Source organism: Panthera pardus, unplaced genomic scaffold, assembly GCF_024362965.1.
Source record: "Panthera pardus isolate Hobbes unplaced genomic scaffold, ASM2436296v1 HiC_scaffold_11, whole genome shotgun sequence".
Classification (NCBI taxonomy): Eukaryota; Metazoa; Chordata; class Mammalia; order Carnivora; family Felidae; genus Panthera; species Panthera pardus.
In genome coordinates, this window is record NW_026526666.1 from 75,266,920 (window position 1) to 75,281,468 (window position 14,549).

A 14,549-nucleotide genomic window follows, 5' to 3' on the forward strand; every position below is an offset into this window, starting at 1 on the left:
TTTTCCTAAAGTGGCCTTGAAGAAACTCACCCTGAAACTTCAGAGTTTCATTCTAGCTCTGTAACTCCCTGTGGGTCCTTGGGAAAGTCACATTTCCACTGGGTCTCTATTTCCTCTTCTATAAAATGGAACTATAGAGACGGTCTCCCAGCTTCCGGCTATATCTAACATTCTCTAAGTTGTGGGAGCAATGATGAAGGTAGGGTCAGAGTTTTAGGGTCCTAGGACATAGGTGGGTTCTGGCCTGGCCTTAGGCTGGGTCTACTCAGGGCCCACCCTGGGCTATTCCAGCCCTTGCCCAAATGGAGCTCCTCTTTTCAGTACCAGGGACAGCAGCTCTTCCCACCTCAGCTCTGGGCTCTGGGTCAAGGTGGGGAGAGGACTCAGGACCCTTCCAGGAGATGCCCTGTGAGTGGTGCTGAGCGCTCTGACTGCCTCTCCCTTCTATGTGGTGGGACAGATGGGATAGTTCCTTGAGTCTTTCAATTTCCAGGAACCACAGAACTATTGCAAGGAACCCAGTTCTCTAGAGAGAGAGAGGCTACATAAAGTTATTCCCCAGATGGACAGAATTCAGACTGGAGTAGAGGAATTTTCTCTGATGTTGCAAGAACTTTCTCCCCACTCAGAAGACACAGAACTGAATCTCTGCTGAATCACCTCTCAAATCGTTGTGGAGTTGATGGAGGGGGTGAAAAGTTGGCTATCAGTAGACTGGGAGAGTCTGGCCCCAGCCCTATGAGCATGTGGACCTTGGGCTCCCCATCTATGGCAGTGGGAGGTCAGCGAGGTGTCTCCAACACTTCAGGATTCTGTGACACCCTTCCCAGGGGCTCGTAGTGGGTTGGGTAGGTCAAAGAAGGTAAATTTTCTCCCAGCTGGGTCAAAGCTTCTCAAGTTGTAGAAGAGGGGGGATTGAGGCCATGGGGTGGTGAGGCTCTGGCTTCAGCTTAGGGTGTGTATTGTTGGGGGGGATATGAGAAGGGAGGGTAAAGTGCAGCTCCCACAGACCCTCTGACTCCTAACTGGGTTAGGGGGGGTGTGGCAGTTAGGAGCCAGGGACACCGTGAGTCCCCTACACCCACTGTTATTGCCCTGTATGTGTGGTGGGTCACACACCATTTATGAGTTTGTATCTATGTGTGTGACTGAGTGGATGGGTTCAACTCCAAGTGTTAGGGCATGAAGGTCACATGTCCGTGGCAGAGTATGTCATGTGTACGTATGACTAAGACCTGGTAGGACCATTTGTGACTGTGTGCCCATTATATGAGCATACGTGACCTGGTGTGTGAGATCACTGTACTCATACGTGTGATCATTAGCACTCATGTATATCTGCTTATGTCAATGTGAAAGAAATACACATGAGCTAAAGTGACTGTGTGTGTGTGTGTGTGTGTGTGTGTGTGTGTGTGTGAGAGAGAGAGAGAGAGAGAGAGAGAGAGAGAGAGAGAGAGAGGTGGGGGGGGGGAGAGAAACAGGCCGGCAAACAGACAGTCATATCAGCGGTCTCATTGACTCATGGATAGTAGCTATTCCAATATCCCAGAAGCTGGGGTGGTTTCAGAGAAGACATTCCTCCTCACCACCAGCCCATCCCCACTCCCAGGACCCCCATCCCATCTGCTAGTGATGCCGGCCCTCTCAGCCGTCCCTCACCCAGTGGGACTTCCTGAAAGGTAAGTAGGACGAAGCAGGAGGAATAAAGTTCCCCTTTGCGCAGGCTGGTGTTTTGAACATCCCCTCCCCAACTTACCATTGGGTGTGACCAAGAGAGGAGGTTGCCAGCATAGCCAGCTCCCCCTCCCCACTGCTTTTGGAGGCTGTGTTCCCGGCCCCACTCCCAGCCTCCCCATCCCTGTCAGCATCTCCACTCTTCATTTGCCCAGGCCTCTAACCAGTGACAGCAAATGGCTCCTTTGGTATAGTCCTTATCTGAGTGCCTCTTCCTCCCTATGAAGCTCCGTAGGCAGCAAAGCGCCAGCAGGGGAAAGCCCTGCAAACCTTCCACTCGTCTTCTGCTCCCCCCACCCCCAGGAGGAGAGGGTGTCTAGTGGGACCTCACTGCAATGCTGAGGAGGTTGCCATGGAAACCCAGGCAGGATGGTGCGCTGCTAGGAGAGGCAAAGTGCCCCCGTGTTCCCTGCAAGGCTCAAGAGGGGGGCTGGGGTGAGGGTAGAGGGCCCTCCAAATGAGGTACAGAGACACTGAGTAAGCTCTCACCGCATGGCTTCTGGAGTTCTTCTGCAGACCTCTCTTTCAGAGCCAAGGTCAATTCAGGCCAACCTAGTGGTCCCTGTCAGTCTTGCTTCCCTAACGGCCCCTCCAGCCCGCCACACACATCCCTTTCCACATTCAGGCCCACATTGAGAATGTGGGTTAATGTGAGAGTGGCTAAACTTCACATGGGGGTTTTCATTGGTTCTGTGAAGGAATCAGAGTCAGAGGTGGATTGTGAGGTCGGGGTGTGATAGGGTTCATGAGGGTAAGGGGGAAAGCAAATCTGGGAATGCCAGAGAAAGCAAACTTTCCAAAAGAGAAAAGAGCACGTAACCATTTGGGGCAAAGGCTGGAATTGCGTTGGGAAGGTGGCCATCAGGGAGCCTGGCAGGGTTAAGGCTGAGTGAGGGCTCCAGGGCTGGTCTCCACCTGGTGACCCCCCGACCCTGCAGCCCCAGCTCACCTGTGCCCCTGCCTCCAGTTCGAGTCCTGCCCATCCTGCCCCTTCCCGGGAGGTGACTTTGGCAGCACGCTCTCCGAAGCCTCTTCAGCGATCTGACCTTGTTCCCTTTCTGTGCTTTCGGGGGGGTCACAGAAGGGGCCACCAAGAAGCTGCGCAGCAACATCCGGCGGAGCACAGAGACAGGCATCGCCGTGGAAATGCGGAGTCGGGTCACACGCCAGGGCAGCCGGGAGTCTACCGATGGGAGCACCAACAGCAACAGCTCCGAGGGCACGTGCGTGCAGCCCATGCCCACTGTGGTCCCCGCCCCACCCTCCTGCACCCTCCAGGGGCAGGGCTGGGAAATCTTCCTGTGGGGGTTTCCAGTCCAGATGTCCGGGTTCTTCTGCGTCCCTGCCCCCCCTGGACGTCCGCCGCCTGGGCCCCAGTCTTCCTCTGCTCCAGGCTGCTGTTTCCCCTCCAAATAACCCCCCCAGCAGCCCCAGGGCAGTGTATCCCATCTGTATGTCTCATCCCCACCCCCTATCCCTCCCCCCCCCCCCCACCCAGCACCTACATGCTGCCCTGCTCCAGAGGAGAGGGCTCGAAAGGAAAATGTGATCCTAAAATTCTTCTCTGAAACCATTGTTATGGCTCAGATGAATGGAGTTCTTGCAAGTGGTCTTGCCTGGGGCTTAGAGGAGGAGGTTGGACTAGATCAGTGTTTTTCAAACTGTGGGTGGTGACTCAGGCAGGAAGTAAAATCAGTTTAGTGGGTCAAAACCAACATTAGAAGAAGAAATGGAAAATTCAAACATATCCTGTGGAGTGAGGATGAATTACCTTGGGAATTTTTGGTTTTTTAATATATGGATACACAGAGGTCCGTGGTGTTAAATATATTTCTTCTGTTGCCTGGGGGTGGGGGGGAAGGGGGGGGTTACAGTTAAAAATTTGAAAGTCACTGGGTTAGATATTCCCTTGGTCTCTCCTAAATCTATGCAACTGGTTATATGACTAAGATTTTTTGGTTTGGCTTCATCAAGGCCCATTGACTTTAGGACCTTGTGGCTCTATTATTTAGGATTCTGTGACCTCATATGTCACTACTGTGCCCACTTCCATGAATGCAAATGGCCAGTGACATTTATTGCATCTTACTGTATGCAGGGCATCAGGTGAGTGCCTTTTACTCTGGGATCTACCAGCTACTATCAGAGCAAAAATAGTATCTCATTTAACACAACAACAACACTGGGGGATGTCGGTACCATTATAACTCCATTTTACGGGTGGAGAAACTGAGGCATGGGAAGAGGGTGAGGTCCTTTACCCCAGGTCACAGCCATTCGGTGGTGGTAGAGTCAGGATTTGAATTAGGGCCATTGGACTCTATAACCTTTCTTTCATAACCTCTACGCTGTCTCTAATTCTGTGACCTTGAGAGTCTGTTACTTTATGTATGTAACCTTCTCAGACAGAATTCAGTATGAGGCTATTGCTGCTGGCCAGTAAGAGCGGGTGGGCCTCGACGCCCCTTCCCAGGAAGTAGAGCCCAGCCAACTTCCTAGTTGGGGAGATCCAGGCCCTCTTCAACAAGGGTATGTCCTGTGTCTTTCTCCCTGCCTGTCACTGGCCAAGGGGAACTCAAGGCCAAACTCTCCAACAGGGAGTCATTCTGGGACAATCTGACCTCTCAGGCCAGGAACCGAGGCTATGCTAGGGGGTCTTAGAACTTCGGTCCTTCGTAGGTCCTGAGAAGACCCGGGTCAGCCCTCTAGTATCTGGCCTTTCTCTGCTGGCCACCTCCAGAACATCTAGGCTTGAGGACATGAACAAGTAGCACTTCCCCTTGATGTTAACAGCAGCAACGTAATAACTACCATTTTTTTGTTTCCTGTTTGTCTGGGGCTTTCATGCATCACCTGCCCTGATCTTCCCCCTCCCCCCCCACTGCCATGACCCTATGAGTTGGGCATCCTCTCTGTTTTGAAGTCAAGGCAAGTCTCTTACCTCTTGGAGCCTCTGTTTTCTCATCTGTAAAACTGAGTAATAGCCCCTGGAGCGCAGAAATGGCTAGAAGGATGAAATGATATAATGTATGCTGAGCATTCAGTGTGCTGCTGGCGTCTGGCCAACTTTCAATCACTGTCAGTTTGCTTGTTACTATTTCCAGGCCCCCACAACCAGGGACCACCCACCATCACTCGCCTTTTATCTCAACCCTGTAATTGTGTTATTTTGGTCTCGGCTGCTGTTTGGGGCACCACCTCAGATTATTGACTTGGATTTCAAACATATGGTCAACTAAACCTCAGTTCTCGGAACTTGCTCCAGGCATTGAAATTCCTGGCCTATGTTTCTGGTTCTTGGCATCCATACCCCCCTGGGGAGGACACAGGTGCCCAGCAAGCCCTGCCTTCTAAGGGTTATCTTAGAAATCCTGGTGCTTGAGGATTGAATAACATTATTATCTTTATTATTTCTCAAGAGACATCAAAGTATTTTTCTTCAATGTGCAGAGATGAGCAGTTCTGTTTGTTCCCAGCTAAAGTAGTGTTCTCGTACTGTGTAGGGGGTGGGGAATTGAGGCACAGAGGGGCATGGCCCAGTGTCCTTGGGGCAAAGCCACTGCATCTCACTATCTAGACCACCTCATACCCCTCTGCCTCTTCCTCCAGGTTCATTTTCCCCACCACCCGGCTCGGGGCTGAAAGCCAGTTTAGTGATTTCCTGGATGGGCTGGGACCAGCCCAGATTGTGGGGCGACAGACATTGGCGACACCACCAATGGGTGAGTCTCCTTGAGGGCAGAGCGAGTAGGGCGGAAGGGGTGAGCTCGGTGGGGGCCCTGTGTGATACAGTGTGAGCTGCGGAGAGGAGCCCTCACTCCGGCTTTTGTGCCCCAAGAAGGAGCCCGGCACTCCTCAGTCTGTCTCTCATCAGAGAGGACAAGGGGAGCCAGCCTTGCTCTGCTGGCTACCCTGCAGCAGCTTTAAAGCACACCCCTGCCCTCACCACCACGCACCCCCCACCCCCCCACCACCTGCTACCCGCCTGGCGGTGCTGAGTGCTGGGCGGAAAACGGTGAACAAAAATCATCACAGCATTGACGTTCACCAAGTCCATTCTGCCACTGATGCCCTGTGTAACCTTGGCCATGTCACTTCCCTTCTTTGGGCCTCAATTTCCTCATCTGTAAAATGGGAATAATAATACCTGCCTTAGTACTGCAATCTAACAACAATTCACTGAGTTCCTATTCGGTGCTTTGAGTGAAGTATTTCATTAACTCCTTAGAAAGTGTGTTTTCTTTGACTTGTTACTTAATAGTGCCTGGCACCTAAAAAAAAGCCTTTTAAGTAATTTTTTCATCTCCCTTCCTTGCAGCTAGGACCTATTTCCCAGAGTCTACCCTTGGTCCTTTTAGCTGCACTCTGGTTCCCTCCCTCCCTCTTTCCCTCTCTTAGATACTGTGTTGGCTTTAAGCAGCTCCTCCCAGGAACTAGCTTCCCCATCAGTCCTACCTGGGAGTCTGCCCCAGACATCTGGACTCAGTCTTCATTTGAACAGTGTTCAGATGTTGACCTCACAGGTTCAAAGTGTTGAGATTCAAAGTGCTGATGTCACAGCCCATGAGAGAGCTGGGCTCAGACAGTGCTCTGCCGTAAGCCAAGCTGTGGAGCTGGGTTTCCATCCCACCATACTGCCCTGTCTTGCTCTAATGTGCTTACACAGGAGGCTTTGTCTGCTGGGAGGGGCGGTCCACGGGGACCCCTCAGCTCTCCTCTGGCTCTTGGGTAGGATTTGGCTAATTCCCAGCCCTTGCTTACAGGCTCTTACGGGCCTGGGGAATCTGCTTTTCCCAGCCCTAGGCCCAGCCAGGGGCTGGGAGGCAGTGAGAGGAGCCAGCCATCTCCACAAGGCTTTTGCACCACCACAGCCTAGAACATTTGTGTGTGGTGCCGCCTGGTGTCCAGAAGTGGAAAGGACAGGCTTGTATTTGCTCATCTTGTTAGGGATGTTACAGTGAGACCTCCCCCTTCCCACTCCCCCATGGGGAGGTCAGAAATAGCTAGAGGGAGGGCGATGACTTCCAGGAGGTTTCCTGAAAGTAATAAATCCCCGTCTTCCCAAGTATGCAAATACAAACAATTGCACGATAGCTCAGTGTATCTAAAATGGGTGGCTGAACCCAAAGTCTGGCCCATTTTAATCTTTCCGCATCAGGCTTGTGATTCTGCACTCCTTTGAAGGATGCTCCAAGTGACTAATGCATAATTTCAAATTCTGCTAACTGGTGTCGAACAAAGCGAAGAGTTCTAGAAATAACTGACATGACTTCACACAGAACTTGCCTCAGCGAGATAATCGCTTGTGGGAGCATAGTGAGGAATTCTGAGCTCTCTGCTCCCAGGAAAGCCGGCCTTTCCTCCCTCCTTTGGCAAGGGTACGAACAGGCCCCTCGTTCCCAGGCAGGGGCCTCCTGTCCCACACGAGCTCCTATCTCTGTGTCTCTTCAAACTGGTATTTTGTCTATATTTGTTTGACAAAATGTATTTTGGGGCGTGGTGGAGGGCTGCCGTGTAGAAGGTGAATAAGAGCCGCTAAACCCACAGCCTCCCTCGCTTTCTTCCTGACGCCGGAAGTTCTGTCCCCACACCTGCTGTCCTGTTCGGTGAGACAGAACCCCCCCAGGAAACCAGCCTCGCCTGGGAATTTGGCAGCCATTTGTTGTTACTCAAGCATGGCCCCCACTGAGGGCCATGCCCCTGCCTCTCCTCAGGGGACCTATCAAAGTATTTCACAGCCTGCTCTCAAGTGGCCTCCCAGAGCAATCCTGGCACATGCAATTTTTTGCATATTGTGCCCTTTCCAGTGCTGTAGCATCCTCTGCAGACGCCGTTCTCTACAGCAGCTGGCCGGCCTGCCCCTGCGTCTGCCTCTGCCTGGACTGTCCCTGTTCTCCCTTGCAGGGGACGTGCACGTTGCCATCATGGACCGGAGTGGCCAGCTGGAGGTGGAAGTGATTGAGGCCCGGGGCCTGACCCCCAAACCAGGCTCCAAATCCCTCCCAGGTAAGGCAGAGCAGCAGGGAGAGGGGTTTTCCATCTGGGGTCCTGCCAGGGAGGGGTATGCAACTGAGCTCCGGGTCTAGCACATCCTCAGCTGCCCTTGGCCTAGAGCCGCGTTCTCGACTTGGCTTGCCTGGAAGGCCAGTGGAAAGGGTTGGGGGGAGGGGAGGATGGACGAGTCAGTGTTTGAGTCCATCTTTTCTACTGCTGTCCACTGGTCAGCTAGTCCCACTCACCTTGCTCACCTCCAGGGCCAGCTGGATGTCAGGGGGTGGAGCAGGGCATAGCATTCTCTCCTGGACCCTTCCCATCATGCTCTCTCCCGTCCCGCAGCCACCTATATCAAGGTTTACCTGCTTGAGAATGGGGCCTGCTTGGCCAAAAAGAAGACAAAGGTCGCCAAGAAGACCTGTGACCCCCTGTACCAGCAGGCTCTGCTCTTTGACGAGGGGCCCCAGGGCAAGGTGCTGCAGGTGAGTGCGATGGGGCAATCCTCAAAAACCGCAGGTTGTCATTTCAGATCTCTTCCACGTACGATGTGTCCCGTGCTGGGCACCGTCCCAGGTGCATTGATGCGCTTTACATGTTTGTTTTCACAGCCCAGGGAGGTGTTATTGCCCCTGGTTGATTCATTAGGAAACCAGAGTTCAGGGGGACAGCTCCACTGTCCCCCAGGTTGCCCTGCTGGTAGATAGAAGCAGGGTGTGACCGCCGCCTTCTCTTTCCAGCCGGCGCTAATGTCTGTTGCTCATCAGCTCCATGCCAGGCTCTGTGTTAAGTGCTTTCCAGTCCTGACCTCCTTTTGTGCTCGAGATGGTCCTGGGAAGTAGGTACGATGATCCCCATCTTGCAGTCTCAGAAAGGGGAAGTGACCCGTGTGAGGTTTCAGCTGGTAACTTGCAGAGCCAGGGTGACCCCCCGGGGCCGAGGTGACCTCGCCCCAACTGCCTGAGAGTGCGGTGCCCTCCGCAACAGCACTGGGAGGGAGGGATCATCACCCCCAGCCGCAGATGAGGCGCCTGAGGTGCTCGAGAGGCTAAGTGGGGATAGTTCACAGTGGGGCTGGGCTCTGGGTTCAGTCCTGGGTTCAAGTTCCAGCTCCATCACGGTCTGCGGGTGGTATGTTGTGAAGAGTAAACAAGAGGTGCATGTGAAGAGCCTCACATAGCGCCTGGCGCACGGACAGCTACTCGCTAGGTACTGGCGGTGGTGGCTGTGGCTGTTGGCCTTGCCGGAGGCCACGTGGGCGGCGGAGGGGAGGCCTGAGCCAGGGACTGTCTGGGCTGTGCGACTGCTCATCTAGGGCTGTTCCTCTGGGCTGAGGCGGTTGCATGGCAACAGCCCTCAGAGTTGCAAATGGCAAGGGCTGTGGAACTCCAGGGTTCTGTGGGGGAAGGGGTGATCTTGGGTGTCTGTTTCCATACACACACGCACGCATATGTTGGGATTCCGCTTTGAAAACGGGATCCACCGATAAAAACACAAGTGTGAAAATCACTGAGCTCATCTAGTCCCCTCTTCCAGTGTTATGGACGGGGACGCTGAGGTCCAGCGAGGGCCGGGGGTCTCCCCAAGCTCCACCATGAGCCAGCGGCCGACTGGGAGCTATGACTCAGGTCCTGGACTCTCAGTCTGCTCCTTAATGGGGAAGGCTGTCATCTGGGATGCTGGGAGGCTCTGGAAGGCAGACCCAGGTTCCCATCCCAGCTCTGCCACCAATTGCGGTATATCTCTGCGTTAATCAACCTCTCTGAGCTCCAGTGTCCTCTTTGTCAAAATAACGATACGTAACACCTTTACCTAGATGGTTGTAACAATTGAGATAATAGATAGAAGTCTGTAGGATCGAGCCCGTGGCACATCTTAAGTGCTCAGTAAGCTGTTGCCCCAGATCAGTCTTCGTTCCAGCTCTCTCTGTCTCATCTGTGCTCTGGTGAAACTTGCAGGTTCCTGGGCCCACTACTGAGCCCTGGAGTCAGGGAGTTGGCTCAGTGCCTCTGTCTCACCAGCCACCCCCAACCCCTCCGGCAGGTGATCGTCTGGGGAGACTACGGCCGCATGGACCACAAATGCTTCATGGGCATGGCCCAGATCATGCTGGACGAGCTGGACCTGAGCGCCGCGGTCGCCGGCTGGTACAAACTCTTCCCTACGTCCTCAGTGGCAGACTCTTCGCTTGGATCCCTCACCAGGCGCCTGTCCCAGTCCTCCCTGGAGAGTGCCACCAGCCCCTCGTGCTCCTAAGGACCTCCAGAAGAGGCCAGGATGTAGTGTGGGAAGGGATGCCTGATGGCCTCCCCTCCCTTGTACATAGTCTTTGTGTCTTTCTGGCCCCCTTGCCCTGCTGCATGCCTGTTGGCTACTGGGCCCGTCCCAGCTGGCAGTGGAGACTGTAGTGTGTGCGTGTGTGTGTGTGTGTGTGTGTGTGTGTGTGTCTGTGTCTGTGTGTGACCACGTTATATCTGTTCATCTGTCTGGGTACAGTCAGTCTTGGTGACTACATGGGCTACAATCCACACCCCTCTGTGTCTTGTTGAAAAGAAACCCAAAGGAGTGTTGTGTGGGCACCAATCCCCCCGGAGTCCAGGGGTAAAAATGGGGGCCGTGGCCGCCAGTCCGTCCTGCCCGGCCCTGTGCCCGGGGCCGAGCCCACATGTCCCCGCCTGGGCTGCCTCTTGGCGGTCCCTGCTTAGTTTTCTGTCTTGTCCTTTGTTCCACCTTTGCTTCTCCCAGCACCACTGCTCTTTTTTGAGGAATGTAGCACCCATTGCAGCTGGCCACCCCGAGGCCCCTCTGGGACCCGACGCCCTCCTCCCCACCCGAGCGCTCTGGCAGCTCTTCCCACTGAATGCATCTGCAGCATGTGCCATGCTCATCTGGTGCCCTGGCCAGGGGCCTGGGGAGCAGAGGATGCCCAGGGAGCTGAGGGCTTGGAGACCATCTTCTCCCTCGGGCCGGAGCTGCCTCCTTCCTATGGGTGAGACGCTAGGAAGTCTTAGTTCCCAAGGTTGCTGGCCAGGCCCCTTAGAGGGAAGTGCTGGCACCTCCCTTAGGCATGTTCTTCACCTCCTGTCTTCCTCCGAACCTCCTCACTTCCAACATGCCAAAGGAGCTCTCCCAGTGGATCCCAGGAGGTGTGGACGTGGAGGGTCTTGACATCCAGGAGGCTGGCCTCAGAAGGGGGATGTTATCTGCCCCAGCAGATGGTCCCTGGAGGCACCTGTGTCCTCTCCAGGCCCTGGGGGTGGTCCTGTCCCTCTCTGGGCTCATGCTGGGGGGGCCTGGCTTGTGGAGGAGGTGCTGAGGGTGGGGCTGCTTACTGGAATGGGGGGCGCTGGGGCTGACCTGCCCTGTGCCCTTTGAGAATCCTGTCTGACCTTTGGGGATTAGCTGCATGAGGTTGATCATTTGGGTCTCTCTTTGTTTGCTCATTTCCAGACCAGGGTCCCTGTGTGGGAGCTCAGACTCACTTGGGCTCCAGCCTTCTGGCCCCATGGACAGCCTGGCTCTGGACTCAGCTAGACTGCCATAGACACCAGCTCTGTACAAGCAATACTTTCCCCTTTCTGCCTCCCCACCTCCTTGCGCTCCGCAGCTGCCCTCTGGAGAGTGGCCTGGCCGGCCCTAGGTGCCTCACCTGCCTCTGCTTTCTTTCTACCCTTGTCTGGAGCTTCCCAAAGCCACTCAAAAACCCTGACTTCATTTGACAGCTGGGCCCTGTGGGTGGGGACCAGGGCCTGGACTGGCCCTGTGAGATGTCTGCTAGGAAATGCCCAAATCTGTCCTCTTCCTCCTCGGGTCTAGGGCAAAAGGCTAGAGGTTGCCCAGGGGATGGACACAGTAGCCCTTGGGTCCGCGTCTGGTGGGGAGCAAAGAGGTGGCAGGAGGGGTCAAGGTGTGGAGAAGACTGTCCCTCTGCCTCTTCCCCCGGCGTCAGCCCCACGTGTTGCGATGACTCTGACCCACCTACTCGAGGTGGAGGGGAGCTACCCCGCCGAGCAGTGGAGGGGGTCTCTGGGCCTGAGTGCTTGGGCTCCATTTGTAACCAAAGCTGGATGGATGGGCAGAGAGGCGGATTCTGAGGGCAGGTGGAGGTGGAAGCGTCTCTGCGCAAAGGGCCTCCTTTCCTGGCAGGAAGCCACATCAGGTTAAAGCCAGAGCCCGGTCACCTCTCTCCCAGGAAAACCCCATCAGCCCTGCCCACAGACAGAAAGTGGGTACGGGCAGTAAGAAATGAACCGAATGGGCTCCTGGCTCCTGCCGGAGCCTTCATCCTTGTCTATCACAGATGAGGACTGCTGTGGGCGTAGAGCGAGGGAGGAGGCAGCTGGGTCGAGTTTTCTCTCTAGGCAGAAATTCTCTCCCGTTGTCGGGACTGGGTAATGCATGCATTTCTCATGTTTCTAAAAATAAGGTGAAGGGCTCTACTCTTTGACCCTAGGGTCGGGAAAGGGAGGAAACTCGCTCACAAAAGGGTATTTTTTTGTTTTGTCCGTGAGGTGTTCACCTTCAGAGCGGCCTCCCTCAGGACAGTGTGAACGTACTCTACACTTTTGGAATGGTGGGATTCGTAGTGATCCACAGGATAGTGTAGACATTTGCTGATGTAGCACTGAGTGGTCATACCCAGACCACACAGTCATCCCCAGGGAACGGGGGATATCACTGTGGGGTATCACCTTCATTCCTCTAGGGGCCCAGGAAGACAGAGAAGGTGGAGGGCTGCCCGCAGAGCAATGGCCTCTGGGTAGCTGCAGGCAACGATGCCCTCACCTCTGGGGGAGGGTTGGTTAGCACCGTGGAACTTCTAGCCAGAGATGGGGCCTGACGTGTGGTGACTTGGGCCTGCCTACAGTCCCTAGCTGCCGAAACTGCCCAAGAGCTGGGCCACTCACTCTCCCACCTCTCTAGCGGGAAGCAATCCTCCCCGGGTAGACCTTAGGGAATTATTCTTTTTAACCCTTGGCACCAAATAAGTTACTAATCCCCAGTGGATTCCCTCCCCCCCGCCCCCCATGATGGTGAGGTCACATGAGACTGATGTGTGTGGGATGGTGAATGGCTGGATTTAAGGGTCTGTTTCTCGCCCTCCTGGATCCAGGGGTTTGTCTGAGAAACCGTTTGGGAGCGAGCCTGTCCCAGGAGGGGAGGGAGCACTAGTGAGACTCCTGTCCTTCCCTGGGGAGGGCAGCATCTTTGAGGAGAGGATGGTGGGGAAGAAAGGAACCATCTCCTCCAGAGTTCTCCCTGAACTGGGACCGACTCGCTGCCAGGTACAGCCTCCTGGCTCTGAAGGCCTCCTCACCCCAGGTGAAACCCAGAGCTGAGTACAGGATGGGACTCTGCCATTCCCCTTCCTCTGCTCAGGCAGGATTCGTGGAGGATGTGGCGGAGATGGGGGTGGCCCCGCGGCATTGCTGGGCTGTGGGCAGGAACCGTGACGGATGATTCAGAGCATCTGTCTTCACGTTTCTGCTCTGTTCCATGTGTCCTACTTCCTTCTTAGACTCCTTCCCTACAGGAAGGTCTGAGGGCCTTTGGTATGAATCAGGCTCCAGTAAACGGGGCCAAGTCTAGGTTTGACAAGGGGGATTTGATCCTTCAGGGAAGAACCATCTCCAAAAGGACTCCCCATGCGGTCTCTTCCACCTCCCAGTTCTCCCAGGAAAGGAGTGGTGGGCTAAGGAGGCCCTCTGGGGCATGCCAGCATTCCAGGGGGCTGAGGCAGAGCCCCGGGGCTCCAGAGAGAGGGCACCCGTGTAGCCCATCGCTGGTGGGATCGCCGGTTCTCCCAGGGGCATGACGCCTGCCAGGGCCAGCCTCCAGGAGAGCAGGCCCCTCCCCCACCCCTTAAAGACACTAGAGACCTCCAAGGGTCCGTCTTTGGAAATGAAATGTAGCACAATCTTAGACTGCGTTACCAGGAGCCCTGACCCGCGACCAGGGCTCTTGCTCCTCGCCCTGCTGCCCAGGAGACGCTGAGCTCCTCCCCCACCCTGGGACTCCGGGGCTCCCGCTGCCTCCCATTCCCTCTCTTCCTCGGCCCAGAAAGCAGCAGAGCTTCAGTAAGGCCGCTCTTCTGTGTCTCTGATTGCTTCCTGCACTGTGCAAACTCTGTGCAAGAAATGGCTGCCTTTGTTGATGGTGTAGACGAGGTGCCCCCCGCCTGGGCGCGGGAGATGGTGTACCATTCCGGGCCAGGTTGTCCAGCAGCGTTTCCGCGGCGTCTGCAAGGAGCCGGAAAAGAAGAGGCCTGCCTCCCGGCCCGACTCCTCCCTGTATCTCCCTCTCCTCGCCGTTTTCTCCAATATCCTGGCCCGCAAAGAGGTTCTCTAAAATGCTGCTTCCTGTACCGGATTCTCTCTCACTGAACGAAGAGGGAAGCGATGGGCGTGTAGACTGCCCCCTGCCTTCTCCCTCAAGTCTGCTTTTCACTCAGGTCAGAAGAGGACGGGGCAAAACCAAACACTCGCGACTGAAGGCAGGGGGGGTCCCGCCCAATCAGGCGAGGCCTGATGGCGGCTGGATTGGCCTGGTCTGGCTGGGAAAGGGTTATTTTGAGAGTGCCTGAGCATCTCAGAGCAATGTCGGTGATGCCAAAGAGAGCAACTCGGTCTCCCCCCGGGCACCGACTGGGCCGCAGGTGTTGGCGTGCCTGATGGTGGGACCTTGTTCTCTGACAAAGGGCTTAATCTTTCCATGTAGCAAAGCAACTCCTTCTCCCCCCCTCCCCAAACCCTGAGCTCGGGCTTTTGTGGGCCCAGCGTGGCTGTGCCTGTGAGGAGAACCACACCAGTAAGAGAATTCTG

At 55.2% G+C, this 14,549-nt stretch overlaps 1 protein-coding gene across 5 annotated transcripts in view; it reads left to right on the plus strand.

The window, feature by feature from the left end:
• Nucleotides 1-14,092, plus strand: part of RIMS3 (regulating synaptic membrane exocytosis 3) — a 47,972-nt gene extending 33,880 nt beyond the window's left edge. For 4 of the 5 annotated variants that reach the window (XM_019429133.2, XM_053896842.1, XM_019429134.2 and 1 more), the window contains 5 exons: nt 2,819-2,960; nt 5,347-5,459; nt 7,642-7,743; nt 8,074-8,213; nt 9,772-14,092. In XM_019429133.2, the coding sequence (XP_019284678.1) occupies nt 2,819-2,960; nt 5,347-5,459; nt 7,642-7,743; nt 8,074-8,213; nt 9,772-9,984 (710 nt within the window). In that variant the 3' untranslated portion in view covers nt 9,985-14,092. Of the gene's footprint in view, nt 1-2,818; nt 2,961-5,346; nt 5,460-7,641; nt 7,744-8,073; nt 8,214-8,468; nt 8,571-9,771 lie in introns of all 5 variants that reach the window. The other variant, XM_053896857.1, reaches the window with a different exon arrangement.
• Nucleotides 14,093-14,549: the final 457 nt, after the last annotated feature.